We start from the raw sequence: 15,151 nt of genomic DNA, 5'->3' as shown, positions 1-15,151 counted from the left end.
CCGCCCCCCCCCCCCCCCCCCCAGACCACGGTCAGCCCGCCGCCGGTCAGCCGGGCGGCCGGCTCAGTATTGCTCAGTGATGGGAGAGCTGCCGCCGCAGTGCGAATAACGCCAAATTGGCATCAGCGATGTGAAGTTAAGGAGGGTGGACGTGCTGGGTGTGAGAGAGCCATGTGTCGAGCGGTAAGTTCGCATGGCCTACGGCGCCCGCAAAGCAACCATCTCACGATGGAAAACAATAGAAGTCAATGTGGCGAAGTTGTCACAGCGAGCTCTTTTTTATATCAAAGTCTTAAAATCGGTTAGATTCCCTGCAACGTTGGAGCGATCGCTGCGCCTGCTAACGCAGTCTCCAGCCGAGATTGGGCTTGTATTTCTCAGCATCCTCTGTTTGCCTGGTGTCGGCCTCGGCCATAATGCTCTAACTCGATATAGCAGAGACCAATGGTGATTCAGTGGGTCTCTGTCGCTGTTTCGACAGCTGAAATCTGGCGCGATAGCTCAGCATTCGCCCAGCTCTTGGCTTAACACCTCATATCCGCCTGGCTTCCGAAAAAGCCTCGTCTCCGGCTAGCTCCGCTGGAGCCGCTCGCTGGAGTTGGCTTGAGGTATGACGTTCATATTTCCACCTGAACAGCCACAAGAGCCCCGTTTCAGGGTTGCTGCTGTTGCCACCACCTCATGTCAGATTCACTCCTGATATGATAACGCCATCTGCACTTAAAACCTGGCAAAACGGCCACACCCCGATCTGTCTCCTAGCAAACAGCCTCATCTCCGCCTGGTCCCCTTTACAACAGCCCCATCTCCGCCTTGTTCAGCATCATCTCCACCCTACAGCAGAACTGGCCGTATCCCGACTACGGCAGCCCCATCTCGGTCGGGCTGCGGGCGCAGCGGCGCCGTGGGCGGCCGGCTGCTGCTCCGGCGGCGCGGGTCGCGTCTGGAGAGGCCGTCCCGCTGACCCACTAACGCTCTGAAGGTCAACAAACCTGAGCGGAACGCGGAACCAGAAACGCGGTCAGCCGGCGCCGGGCGGCCGGCGAGTGACGTCACCGGTCGAAGAGCGCGTCACAGAGCCGCCGGCGCTGGCTGCCGGGTGCGGGGACCCGCACGAGCCGCGCCGGCCGCGCCCCACCTGAGCTCACGCTGCGTGAACTCGACCGGCCACCGCCGGCCATTCCTCTGCACCGGTGCCCGTGCCTCTCGAGTCCCAGCTGCAGAGACCGGGCGGCGCCCGCGGGGCATTCCTCTGCGCGTGCGCCGTGCAGGGATGGGTGTGAGCCTCTCGCCCGGGTCAACACTAGCACGCTCAGGCACGCGCGGAAGCGAGCCGCACCCGGTGATGCACGACTATCGGATCCGCGCGGTGGCAGCGCACGCGCCCGCGGGATCTGGGTCGGATCGCTGCGTTGACGCAATCAATGCAGGAAGCCAACTCGTCGCATAACTCAGGCATGAGCGTGACAAGTCCAGCGACACATACTTCGACCACAGGCTCATCAAGCACGCAGCTAACTCGTCCAATCAGCACTGAAGTGTCATGTAAAGCTCATATCGAAGCAGCGTGGGTGGATACGGAGCCTCCGTGACACCGGTCTTAGACATGGTTCAGGGCAAACCCCAGTTGCACTCGCGGCCGCTCTGGACGCGGCTGCCGGCTGCTCTAGATGCAGCTCCGGCGACTTGGAGCGGTTCAGACGATTCAGCTGCATTTGCTGGCGACTTAATCGCATCCCCTTCATCTCCAAACCGCGGCTTTCCATCACATATCGGGGCACGATACGGCCATAGTTGTCAAAGCGCCCCCCCCCCCCGGCCCAAAAAATAGATCACCTGTCATATGTTAGAGACTAGGAAATTCTGACCCGCACCTTTCGGCAGCTCTAAGACGCAGTTTCATTCAGATCTGAACTGCAGCCCCATACGTCCGCGAGCCCCAGCTTCTGCATGTGTTATGTACGTGGTTGGGCCGCAGTTCCCACCATGTTCGAGCTGCGGTCCTAGGCATCTCCGAGTCGCAGCCCCACGCTCAGCTCTGGAGGAGCCAGCCCGAGCCAGCGGCGGTACCGCGGGCTCGTGCGCCCCCAGCGCGTCGCCCGGTCGGCGCGCAGCGGCTCCGTTCTGCGCGGCGCGTGACACAGATGAGCGGCGCCGCGGCCGGCCCCGCCCGACAGCTGGCTCGCGGCCGGGCGCGGCCGACGCCAGCGCGGCCCGCCCCGGCCGGCCGGCCCGCGCGCCGCTCATTCATTCGACCCGCCCGCTCGCCGGCCGGCCGGCCGGGTCGGCGGCGGCGGCAGCCCGGCAGGCGCGGCCGCCGCCCCGACGGTGCCGTTAGACGCCTCTGAACGGGCAGGGGCGCGCCCAGCGGCGCCGACGCCGGCGACGCCGACGGGAGCGGTCTCGAGGTGCGATGCGCTGTGGGGATGTCTGTGACACGGCCATGTGAGGAGGCTGATGGGACATTGGTTGGGTCACCGGTTGGTGGGTGGACAACAGGAGGTTGTTAGCGAGGTGGGCTGTTGAAGATCGACGCGAGAGGGCTTCTGAATACGGGCCTGCCGGCAGCCGCGTGTGGCCACCTGTTGAACGCCGAGCCACGGTCTTCCGTGCGACCTTGTGACCTCGAGTGGTTGAGGTCAACGCGGGTCAGACGGCGTCGCACTTCACCAACGGACCACCGACCGGTCTGTGATGCCGATCTAGTAGACTGGAGGGCGATATGAGCTGCCCGACGCGAAACGGCTGGGTCAACGGCCATGCAAATGCGACGTAAATGCGGCAGAAATCGTCTGCATCGTCCTACCATGCCCAGAAGCGTGCCACTGCTGCAGCACTGCCTCATTTCCAAAAACATGAACTGTGCGACTGCAGATAGTGACATACATCCGTCCTTTCATGTCATGCAATTCAATGTCCCCACATTTCTCATGTTGCCTGAAATCAACGCGGACGAGCGCACTGACACAGAAGTACAACGGCATGCATAAGTCACGTTGACATAACGTGAATGATATTACGGGCTCACGTTTCCAAGCCCTGGTTGAATGTGAGCCAAGAAGCTATCGATGAAAAATGCCAAATGTTGGTAAAGTGGAGGGCGCTGTGTTCAAATAAGTTTTCATATCGATCAAAACGCTACTTCTGGGAAGAGAACTCTTGATCTAAATTGCAGCAGCAGAAAATATTCAAGACGTTTTCTTACGGCAACGAGTTCTGTAACTGCTGTAAAAGTTCTGCTCCCCTTAGTTTGGGTTTGTAAAAAGTTCTGTTAGTAACAAAAAATCGAAAATTTTTGGGCACGATTTAGAGTAGCGCATATCGTGAGAAACAATGCACATCTTCTTAAGATAACTTCATCTCTCATCCTCTTCAGCATGATGCTGCACCCGCGCAGGTAATCCCGTCCCTGCCACAGGTGTGGGGCCTCGCGATGATTCATCGCTGACGTCACACTGCCCCTGCCACAGGTGTGAAGCCCCACGGTGGAGTACCGCTGACCTAGGCCAATACGGCATGCATCATTCTAGCCATACGTGTTCCAACATCATCGCGGGCAAGAGTGAGCCACCGGCCTGACGTCCCTCCCCACCGCCAGCCATCGCGCGCCACCCCCAGCAGCTGGACGAGCTGCTCGCCCCGCCGCAGTGCGCCCGCCCTCCGTCATCCCCGATCGGGCCGTCGGCGGAGCCGCGCTGCCACGGCCAGTCACGCCGGTGCCGGCCGCCTCGGCCAGCGTCAGGAACGCGGCCCGCACGGGTCATTATCCGACGCACACGCGCCACCGCGTCCGCCGGCGAAACAAGGTCACCATGACGCCGCGTGGGCTACTTGGCCGCGCGCGCACGCGTGCGCCGCTCTCACTCTTGCCGACATCGGGAGCGGCGACCGCGGCGAGGGTAGCGCGCCGGCGCTTTTTGTGGCGCCGCAGACGCAGCTGCCGCCGGCTGCGGCGCACAGGCAAACTTTCCCGCAGCGGCTCCCAGCGTGCTAGGCGGCCGGGCCGGCTTACTTCGTGAGAGGCCGCCTGCTGGGGTTTTTGAGATGGGTTGTTTCCGGAGTCGATTTGCGTGCGGGATGCGAAAGCTGACAGGTGCGGCCGTCGCGCCGCTGTCCGACCATCGCAACTGACGCTAGCGCTTCGGAACAGTCTGGCCCGCCGCGTGATCCCGGCTCGGAGCAGCCCGCTCATGACGCCGACGCTCCGGAAGAGCCTGGCCCGCCGTGCGACCCCGACTCAACGCAGCCCGCTCCTGGAACACGGACGCATGCCCGCCAGGCACTGATCCAGTGCAGCGGCGTCTCCACGCTGTCGGTGCAAGCGTACCACGGGTGGTCGATGGAGGGTGTCAGGAAGTTTCGCCGACCTGCGCCAATACTCATGCCATGCCTCCTCAGCCGACATTGCCACGGCTCGACGCCCCGTTGCCTTCAGCACACACCGTGCCATATTTTGTGTCAGCTATGAGCTGCAAGAGTAGCTCAGAGCGAGGCAAGACGGATATCCGTCATCCAAAGCTGTCTTCGCGACTGTCGGCGAAATTTGTGTTAATGTGAAGTAGTCACGACTTTGTTCAGCGGTCAAACACCAGTTTAGATGCATCTAGCTTCGCAAAATCGCATCTTTTAGGCTGTTATGACAGCAAGGTTTGTTCAGGGGGTTTCACCCAGTTGTACAGTTTTTGGGCAGCTAATATTACTGGTGCGAAAACGGGGCGTCCAGCGCTACATGATCCTGGTGCGTGGTGCGTGAAATTTCTCACGCACCATGCACCGTTAAATTGTGCATACAGCACGGCATAAAAAGAGAAGCCACGAGCACGTTATTTCATCGCAAACCTGCTTTCCAGGTCAGATCCACGCACATCAGTCTCCTTCGACCCCGAAACAGCCCCGGGATACGCTGAGCCCGGTGAGGGCCAGACGATAGCCATGTGGGCCCGGCGAGGACCAGATGACAGCCATGTGGGCCCGGCGAGGGCCAGACAACAGCCATGTGGGCCCGACGAAGGCCAGACGGCAGCCATGTGGGCCTGGCGAGGGCCAGGCGACGGCCATGTGGGCCCGATGAGGGCCAGACGGCAGCCATGTGGGCCCAGCGAAGGCCAGACGGCAGCCATGTGAAGGCCAGACGACAGCCATGTGGGCCCGCCGCAAAGCATGGGTCCGATCACATAACTGTCACACTGCGCTCCATATAAGAAAGAGAACAGTCACGCTGCGACAATTACGCCAGAAGGGATCTCCACGGGCCTAAATAGAGGGCGGCACCCTTCAGCACATACTCTCGGGGGAAGGGGGCGGAGGGGGGGGGGGGGGGCTGGCATCGCGTGTGATGCTGCGCGTTCCTCTACACTTGGGTGATGACCCAGTCTGCGACATGCAAGAGCACTCTAATGTATTCAGGAGGCATTTGGAAAATATCACATAACAGCACCGCATGGCAACCGAGAGAAGGCAGAATGTTAGGACGCATGGCGTGGTCGCGCCGCCGCAAGCTTCCCTCCAGGGCATTCTCTCGGGCCCAGCCCAACAACGCCCGGGACGGGGAAGAGCCCGCCCGGAGCACACGCCCTCCCTGCGAGACCACGCTTCCAGCATCAGCGCGGCAGCGAGGTCACGAGCTCCAGCTGTCGCCAGCGCGTCACCGGCCAGCCCCACCCGGCCCGGCCCGACCCGACCCGCTCCCCACCGGCCGCCCAGGCTCCACAGGCCGCCGGCCCGGCCCGGAGCGCCCAGCACACCGGGCCGGTCCCTCACGTCTCCCGTCACACCGCACCGGCGGGGGCTCAGCCCTTGATAACGGCCACCGGCCTCAGCTTGATGCACTTCTTGCTGATGCCGGCCGCGTGGCACGTGTCCACCACGTCCGTCACGTTCTTGTAGGACTCTGGCGCCTCCTCCATCACCAGCTTGGGCGAGGCCACGCGCACAGAGATGCCCATCTCGTTCATTTTGGCCAGCACCTGCTGGTACTCTAGGTTGCGGCGCGACTTGGCCCGCGACATGGCTCGCCCCTGGCGGTGGAACGCGGAGTTAGACAGGCGGCGCTGGAAGACAGCATGCGCAAATAATCGCAAACAGCACAGAACAAAATTTTGCAGCAAACAACCACGATTCACGATTTCATTTGCATAAAACATTTTCGTTTTCAACTCAGTCGGTCTGAAACGTACGCGAGAGAGTGCCACGCTCACCACAAGAGACCACGTCAGCGTACAGCCGGCAGCGAGCCCCGCGCCTGCCGGCGCCCAGTCCGACGGCCGTTGCGGGCGGCGCTGCTGGCGGGCCGAACTCACCGCCCCGTGACAGGTCGACCCGAACGTCTCGAGCATGCCCCGCTCGGTGCCGGTGAGCACGTAGCTGCAGGTGCCCATGGTGCCGCCGATGAGCACCGGCTGCCCGGTCAGCTGGTAGTCCACCGGGATCATCGGGTGGTGCGGAGGGAACGCCCGCGTCGAGCCCTGCGGCGGGTCAGCCGCTGGTCACTGCAGCTCTGTGTGCCAGGTGCCAACGGCGGTTGGGCTCGACCGGCACCATGTTGCCGGTTACCCGGTCAGTCCGTGCCGAGTGGTGTCAGACGATCTCCGGTCGTGCCAGCATCTTTTCGACAACTACAACAGCTCAGACCGCATGACCCCAGTGTTATAATTTTAGCTTTTTCAGGGGATTCATCCCTGGTAAAATTTGTATCCCATCAGTTTGTGTTGGTTCATTCCAATGGTGCGTTCCTGTGAATGACAGAAGATCTCGTGACGGATTTTACACAAAACATCGGGTATTTCGGACACTAGACGGCGCTTGATGCCTGGGCCGCCGAAGCCCCACGGTATCCGATGGGAATTAAAGGGATAAGAAAATACGCGTATAAATCTGATGAGTTCAACAGGCGTTGCGCTGCTTAGGCAAAAAGGTTTAGTTTGCTTCACAGAGAAATTGTTCATAAGAATTTCTTGTCGACACGCCGCGGGGTTTGCAAATCCAGTAGTGTTCATTTTGTGTTCACCTGGGTAAGCATCAGTGTGGAATGGGAAATTTGTTATAGCTGAAGATTGACAGCCTTTTGTGATTCAGTAGCATATGGGGACTTTGGTTTGGAATATGACCCAAAAATGACAAATCTTTTAATGATTCAAATCACTTCTTACCTTTCCATTTAAGTCTTGAACTTACACTAATATAACAAGAAAGTAAACGGCCTTTAACCTAGTTTGATGAAAACCAACCTTTTCACGTTTTTCGTTCAGTTAACTGAATGAATATTTTGGACAAGAAAATATTTAACACATTATTTTCATCTTCTCATATGGCTGTGATGATGCACATTCCAAATTGGTCATCGAAATGAGAACATGTCACTCAGTGCTTGAATCTTTGTCCATAACCCTCGCTCTGATTCGTCGCTTTCATACTGCGGACTGATAGAGGGGTTGATGGGACCTTCCCCTCCCCTGGCATATCCAAATACATAAAGGTAGATCCTAGCGGAAAACACCGGTGGATTGGTCTCAGCGAGATCTCGCGATTGGCACCAGTTGTATATTGTTAGGTCAATGACTGATATCACTGTGTCGAGTCAAAAGGCCAAATTTTCCGGAAAACTGCGCCTTTTCAGCTTTACGTCATACATTACATCTTACATCAAGACCACGCCTCGTCGCGACACAAAACAAACACAGCCGTGGTTTTTTTCAGTTACGAGCATAACTGTGTATACCTTTGTGTTTTGAGCATATATTCACGATATATGACTCCGTTAATGTAACAACGTCGGCCCGTCGCGAGCGTTCCGCGGCGGCGTCGGTTGCAGCCGGCGGCCGCGCCGGCCGTAGATCGTCATGCAGTGTTCCTCAGAAACCGCCGCTGCTCCAAATGCAGAAAGGCTATGAATACGTTTTTAGTGTGCAAAACACGCGCAACGGATGTTCCATGGGCTAATGAAGATTTTGGAGGTCATTGTCCAACATGCTGGATAGGTATCCTCAAGAAAACCTCAGGAGGGGGTCGCATCGAACTCCCCTGACCCCCCCCCCCCCCCCCCCCCAATCAGGGCGAGAATTAAGATTCAGTTTCTAAGACTTGAAATTTAAACTTATCTCAACCCTGCAACTCCGAATCCATAACTCTAGCACGGGTGCTGTTTGGTTGTTCAGGTGCCAGAAACGTCAGGAAATTGAATGAGAGGTTGGAAAGGCACCTAAGAGGGAATTCCTCTGAACAATGGAAGCCATTTCGCTCATATTGGGTTAAACTTGCCAACATGTTAGCCATCATTATCGAGCCTTGTCTGCCTTGTCTTCTGAATTATTCAGATTTGGCTCAACTTCAAATCAAGGGACAGGCTGCGCACTCACCTGGATGAGGCATCAGCTCCCTGACCAAATTTCAAAAGAACACCGTTCAGCCTCCCCTACCCTCCCCTAACGATTCGTACCCATCACCTTGCTGAAGGTTTTGGGACAGAGGTCTCAGCATAGGAGGATTTACTCTAGGATTATTTACTAGGAGGATGGTGCGGTGGCATGCCGGCTCAAAGGGCAATGTCTCCGAGGCTTCCGTCTGTAACCAGCAGATGAACTCCCACCGCGATTCGCCATGCTTTCCAAACAAGGACTGATAGCGAGAAGGTGTTTTTGGACTCTAAACAAGCGCAATAAATACCCTAAATGCCCCATAGGCTTATGAAAGTTTGGACGCGATTGCACCAAATGACGGAGAGGTATCTTCAACAAGACCTTAGGGGGTTGCATCATCCCCCCCCCCCCCCCTATCAGGGCGAGGGTTAACAGCATCTGGATTACAGATTACTCCTGAGATGGCTGGATAGGGAAAAGGGTTAGCAGGTTTTCGATCTTGTGGAATATGTATTGATTTCAATGCTTGCTTAGATTACTTTAGTCAAGAACTTCACCTAATTTTGCGGTCGATTTTAACAAGAGAGGCTAACGCCAACATAAAAAGTTTATTTTGTATTCCTATACAAAAAACTTCCTTCAACAGAGAATTTATCGGGCTTGTGGCGGAGTGGGGCACGACGTAGGTCACGTGCATGTCAAGGTAGTCGGGCGTCATGTTGAAATGTTTGGCGAATACCTCCTCGGGATATATCCTCCTCTGAGGATGAGCACAGCTCCAAATATTAAACACCGCCAACACAATCGTTATCTAGCACTACAACGTAGTCTAGCCAGTACCCGCTGGTACATTGAAGATCATTAACTTCACATAGGAGCTTTCAGCTGAATGGTCAGATCCACGGCTTACCGACCTTTCTGTGCACTAGAAGCGTTTTTTGTTTGCCGTCGATGAAGTGTTCCTCCACCTTGGCGATGTTGTGGGAGACGTCGTAGATCACGTGCATGTCAAGGTCGTCAGGCGCCATGTTGAACTGCTTGGCGAACGCCTATTGGGGCGGCCAGGTGGTTAGTTGATGATGAGGCAGCTTTGGTGCACATGATCCACCGAGTCGAACATGCCATTGCAAATCCTCGACCATGTCCACACGTATCTTAAATCATTTTTTCATATTGAATGACACGAATCAATTTGGCTTCCTTACGAAATATCCCGGACGTGCCTACCGATCGAATACTTGACGCGCTGGAACACATCAGCCCTTCATATCCTCAATGTCTCCCCCACTAAGCGACCATCCCGCCCAACAATGTCGGGCCCACATTGGCATCCAATCCGTCCAGACTCCTGCGTAAAATCTCCGTCAATTTTCCCGTGCACGTTTCATTTGTGGGCCCTCGGCGGCCACACTGTACCCTGGACCACGGACCTGGCGGCAGAGGAAGGTCATGGAGCTGCGGTTGACCCAGGCGAAGTTGGCGGCGCACGACATGCCCTTCAGGTAGTCCTGGCCCTCCTTGGAGCTGATGCGCGCGCACGCCAGCTGCCGGTCATTGGTGGCGATGTTGTCGCGCTTCATCGCCTTCTCCATCTGCACCAGGGCGTCTGCGCACAGCGAGGGCGGCGGCTTTGGAGCGGCGCAGAGCGTGGGCGGGTCGGGGCGGGCGGGGCGGGCCTGCCCAGGTCCGGAGCCGGCCGGCCGGCCCACCGCCACGCCCGGTCAGTCGGCGAGCGCGGGTCCGGCACCGCACAGAGGGGTCGGAGCGGGGAACAGAGGGGGCCGCGGCCTCTATTCGAGCCTCGGTTGGCCCCGCTGGTTTACCAGAATACGTCAGCGGTGACGTCACGGTCCGTCTGACCCGCCCCACGTGCCGCCATTCCTGCGGCGAGGCACACGTCAGGCGGCGAGGCAGGCAGCGCGAGACACCGCGCCGCCACGCAAGCTGCGAGCATCGCTCCGCTGACCGCGCCGCAGGCTATGGCCTTCGCCGCTGCCACACCAGACCCTCGCAGAGCGCACCAACCCAGTCACCAGTCAGGTGGCCGGCTAACGCCACATATCACCTCCCGGCGACAGAAACTCCCCCAAACGTCACCAGCTGTCCTCAAACGACGTGCAAAGCCAAGCCCATCCCACTCCGACCTTCACCGGACCCTGCTCTCGCCAGAGCAGCGTCACATACCGGCTCACTGGCGCCACCTCACGCGGCTTCTCACCGGTAGCCACCTGGTGACCGAACCCGCGGCTGCCGCTGTGGATCATCACGCACACCTGGCCCTTGAACTCGACGCCCATCTTGCTGGCCGCCCACGGGTCGTAGATCTCGTCCACCACCTGGATCTCGGCGTAGTGGTTTCCGGCGCCCAGCGTGCCCAGCTGGCGGGGGAGGGGGGGGGGGGGGGAGCGGGTCAGACGGCGGCGGGCGCGGCGGCGCACGTGACGCACCAGCCGCGCCGCAGTGCACCAGCGCAGCACGTGGCGAGGCGATCAATACGTCATCACCGCTGGAAAGTGCAGTGGCTCATCTACGTGGACCGTGATGGTAGGATGCACTGTGGCCGTGACTGTCACAATTAGGTACCGGCTGCACGCTAACGACACAAGACACCTCCAGTCCATAACCTAGCGGGTAAATCGATTGGACACAACTGAGAGCTGTCCTCCTTACCTGAGGAAGGCCTCGCTTCTTGGCTCGCGTGCTGACTTTGGTCGGGTCCGCGTTCAACATCCTTCCGTACTCCTCGCAGTGCTCCTTGTCCTCCGCCCAAACGTAGCCTGAGGGGCGAAACGGCAAATAAGCACCCCTTCACACGGCGTGATCTCGGCGAAAAGAACATACGAACCACTTCAAGAGCCGCAAAATGAACGTGGATAGCCCGCAATCATTTGCAACTTACAGTCGGCCGTGTGGAGGTTCTAAGTGTTTTAAATAATACGCTGACCATCCACGCTCATACATCTTTTGACTTGAAAAACGGGTCAGAACACAGCTGGTCAATGTCCGCTCGCCCGCACACGTCGCATAGCGTAGCTGATGCCACAAAGTCGAAACGAAATCGCGGCGCAAGGTGCAGCCGAGGTGCCACGCAATTGAACCATCCCTTTCTAGAGGAATCAGTCAGTGATGGGTCGTATTCTTCGTCGCACGCAGGCAGTGTACCATGTACCATGTCCCGCACTACTACCCTCCCCCTCCCCCTCTGAGGGGACAATCAGGGACATGTCGAGTGCGTGCTGGGTCAGTCAAGTGACACATATCGAGAGCCACGGCCGTATCAGCCCCGCCGACCCCGCCGAGGGGATTCAACCAGGGACTTTCCAGATCTGACCGTCAAGTCCCACACCACATACCCTGCCGAAGGGACCAGTCCATGCCCATCTCGAGCGCTTCCTCCAGGTCCTGGGCGTTCATCGGGATGATGCCCTTGCTGCCGACGCCCACCGGGATGTGGTCAAACATGCTCTGCGCCAGCTGCTCCTGTGGGGCGGCGCGGGGCGGACGGCGTGAGGTCGGATCGCCCCTGCAGACCACTGCTGACCACTGGCCGCTGATGGCGGCTCACATCAGGCCGGTGTGCCACTGGTGTGACCCGCTGATGGCGGGTCACATCATCAGTCAGGGACCGGCCATACTGCGTGACTGCAAGCTCGAGATTGACCGCAGATCACGTTCAAAGTGTATCGCCGGTGATCCACCGTAAGTAAGTTATGGAAACCAATGACCACTTGTGGCCGAGGAAAACGCTTTTGGGAAAGCACGGCAGATTTGATCACAGGTTACCACACGACGCAAATATCCGCGGACATGGCACATCAGACAGAGCTGCACAACTTCAGACCGTCTGTACTGGACCCACATCCGTCGTGATCTGACAGAGATTCCGCGCGGGCATGACGTCGTCACCTGGACGGGCTGCACGTCCTTGTAGTTGAGGTTGGTGCGCAGCAGGCGGACGCCGCAGTTGATGTCGAAGCCGACGCCGCCGGGCGACACCACCGACGCGGGGTTGGACATGTCGAACGCCGCCATGTTGCCTGGCCGGGCCCGACACCGTGTGACCCAGGACATCCGTCGGACCGCACGCCCGCGTGACGACCCTCGTCACGGGTTGGACGGCGCGCTGGCCTCCGACGTAGCGCGTACACCACAGGGTTGCGAGCTCACTCAGTACAGCGCGCAGGATGTCAATATGAATCCACGCCACCAGCCTTCCGGCTCCCGCTCCCCGGCGCCATCCGCAAACACGACTCGCTGGCAGGTAATCCCCTGCCCTCCGACTCCCAGCCCTGACATCTGAGATGGCCGGCCCACTTGCTAACTCCCGGACGGCTTGACGCGGTGTCGACCACCGCCCAGCCCGACGCTGACCGACCGATCTTCAGCGAGGGGAGAAGCAACCGGCGGTGGCCTCGAGCCGGGGTGTGATAGCATAAAAAAGCATCAACATCCTTGCTACCCAGGTGGCCGAATATTGCGACACTGCCCCACCGCGGCGCCTGGCCCAGCCGCAAAACACGCCAGGTGCAATGGGATCAACAACACAGGCGGAAACTCCGCAAACGCTTGCGCAAGCTGACGCATCCCCCTCCCCACCCCGTCCCACCCAGCGGCGCGAGCTCACCGATGGCGAAGCCGTAGCCGGCGTGTACGTCCGGCAGGCCGACGGAGCGGCCGACAATGCCGGGCAGCGCCGCCACGTTGGCGATCTGTTTGACGCCGGGCAGGAAGCCGCCGACAGCGCCGGCGCGGCACGAGTTGCGCAGCTCGTCCAGCATGAGCCGCTCCAGCGGCGCGTTCACGTAGAACACGCCTTCGACGTTCATGTTGGGCTGGAAGCCCTTCTTGATGCGCCAGCTGTGCGGCGTCAGGCGCTCCAGGTATTTGAGCTCCTCGTCATACGACCGGACCACCATCGCTGCTGATTGACCGGCGGTCGCCGCAGGCGTGGATCTCTGGTGGCAGAAGGCCGGTCAGAGCTAGGAGACTGTGACGCGCACGAATGGTGGTTCGGGGAGGGGTTCCACTTTAGGCTACAGTTTAACTGTGCACAAGTCCTTCTGGGTTATGCTGGTCTTATTTGAAAGGCAGGGTAGTTTTCCCTCATTATTCAGTCACTTCATCACATTCCTCCATTTGAAATTGTAATACTTACAAAACTCAAAAAATGATTTGCTCGCCACTATGACAAGCACATGATTTGTACCTGCTTCCATTATGTCTACCTTTACCATGCATCTTTGTTGAGTGAGCACACTTTGTGACAACTGCATATTTCTTGAGTCAGTAGGCTCTGCAAACTGTGGTTCACTTCTTTGTAACATGTAGTGTGAGGGCTTAAGATACCTTATTCTGGTAAGAGCAAAAAAATGTTCTAATCAAGCGAAAACCTGACACCTTTGGCTTGAACAAGAGCCAACCTCTGTCTGCAGTCAGGGCAGTGATGAAATACTGATACCAGGTGCACAGTGAATTCATTAAACTGTTTCTATTGATGGGCTAGCATCCAGCAGGTATATGGTTGCAGCCATTGTGTGAAGTCACTTAAAGTTTTGAACAGGCTATTTAGGGTTCAAATTTGCATCAGAACATGAGTTGGTTGAAGTATGCTTTGGGTCCCCCATGTGCAATTTCTAGTGTCATTCATTTCACTATGCATAGTCTGTAGCCCTGCATATAGCACTATCACACATTTGTGATAACCTGTGAAAAAAGAAAAGTGTCACTCTTCCTTCAACCTGTAGCTACCTTACCTGACATGATCTTGGGGACTGAAAGCACCCCTCCCTTCCCACTGTTTCCAGATCTAATTGTCAGTTCTGCAAAACTCTAACTTGAATCATTACAACCCTGCTCACTTTCATTCAGATATCAATTGGCTGACAGACATATTCTCTCCCCTGACTGCTGACATGAATGGTAGCACCAAACACCTGGGAGACTCCTGGCATTACAGACTGATCTCAGAGCTATCCAGGACTTTAAATATTAAGCCTCATAACTATTATGCCTCATAGCTGGTAAGACAAAGAGTGTGTTCTTGTGCATCAAAACAATGCTGGTGTTAAAAAAGACTGACAGTCAAGGTCAGCCCAGGTCTGGTAAGAGCATATGAATTCAGCCAATGGTGAAGCCAGATCAGTTCAGTCATCCATTATAAAAGATCCAAGTACATCCTGTGTCCTTGTCCATTTGAGCAAACTAGCTAACATTGGGTGGCATTTCCTGCAATAATTCAGGACCCATTTCAGAGCATGGTCAAGATACATAATCTGTTTTTTTCTGAGCATAGCTATGGCTATTGGCCAGTGCACAAACATTTTTTGCCCCTATGGTACCCATATCTGGAGGATAATTTCAGGACTGGCCAAACAAATGGAGAATCCCTGTAAATCCCTCGGTCACACCATCCCCTAATTTAACCTTGTGAAGAAAAGATGGGAAAAGGCTGCCGAGTGCTGACCCATTATTTTTCTTGATTGTGACTTGACTAAACACACAATCTTATACCTCCAGCACAAAGTGAGCTAGAAAGCAAACTTCTCAGAATAAGTGTTTCTATTTCAGTCACAATCCTCAGCCGCATGATTGAGGTTCACATCGGTACCTGACACTGATGCATCATATTGTTATTAATGGACGTTTTAAGACATCAGACACCATAAATGATCATACGACAAGAACATTCTAGGAAACACCTCATCATCTTACCTAAAAAAATACCACAGGAGACGCCTGCCTACGCGTGCCTTTCACACCAATGGCACGATACTACCGCATCAAGGACATTCCCGACA

The 15,151-nt window shown here is 56.9% G+C and overlaps 1 protein-coding gene across 1 annotated transcript; it reads right to left on the bottom strand.

Moving 5' to 3' along the window:
* Positions 1 to 5,687: 5,687 nt before the first annotated feature.
* LOC119108625 (RNA-splicing ligase RtcB homolog) lies at positions 5,688 to 15,116 on the bottom strand. The gene is made up of 10 exons (XM_037232225.1): positions 15,066 to 15,116; positions 12,979 to 13,309; positions 12,261 to 12,391; positions 11,708 to 11,834; positions 11,025 to 11,131; positions 10,573 to 10,732; positions 9,785 to 9,960; positions 9,269 to 9,403; positions 6,300 to 6,464; positions 5,688 to 6,017 (listed from the first exon to the last, which is right to left on the bottom strand). Exons 2-10 carry the CDS (start codon positions 13,268 to 13,270, stop codon positions 5,790 to 5,792), a joined length of 1,521 nt encoding a protein of 506 aa, XP_037088120.1. The 5' UTR covers positions 13,271 to 13,309; positions 15,066 to 15,116; the 3' UTR covers positions 5,688 to 5,789.
* Between the last annotated feature and the right edge of the window lie 35 nt (positions 15,117 to 15,151).

This window comes from Pollicipes pollicipes, unplaced genomic scaffold (assembly GCF_011947565.3).
Source record: "Pollicipes pollicipes isolate AB1234 unplaced genomic scaffold, Ppol_2.1 Scaffold_6686;HRSCAF=7923_pilon_pilon_pilon, whole genome shotgun sequence".
Taxonomy (NCBI): Eukaryota; Metazoa; Arthropoda; class Thecostraca; order Pollicipedomorpha; family Pollicipedidae; genus Pollicipes; species Pollicipes pollicipes.
The sequence above is the reverse complement of the archived record's forward strand: the minus strand, read 5'-3'. Positions and strand labels throughout refer to the sequence as shown.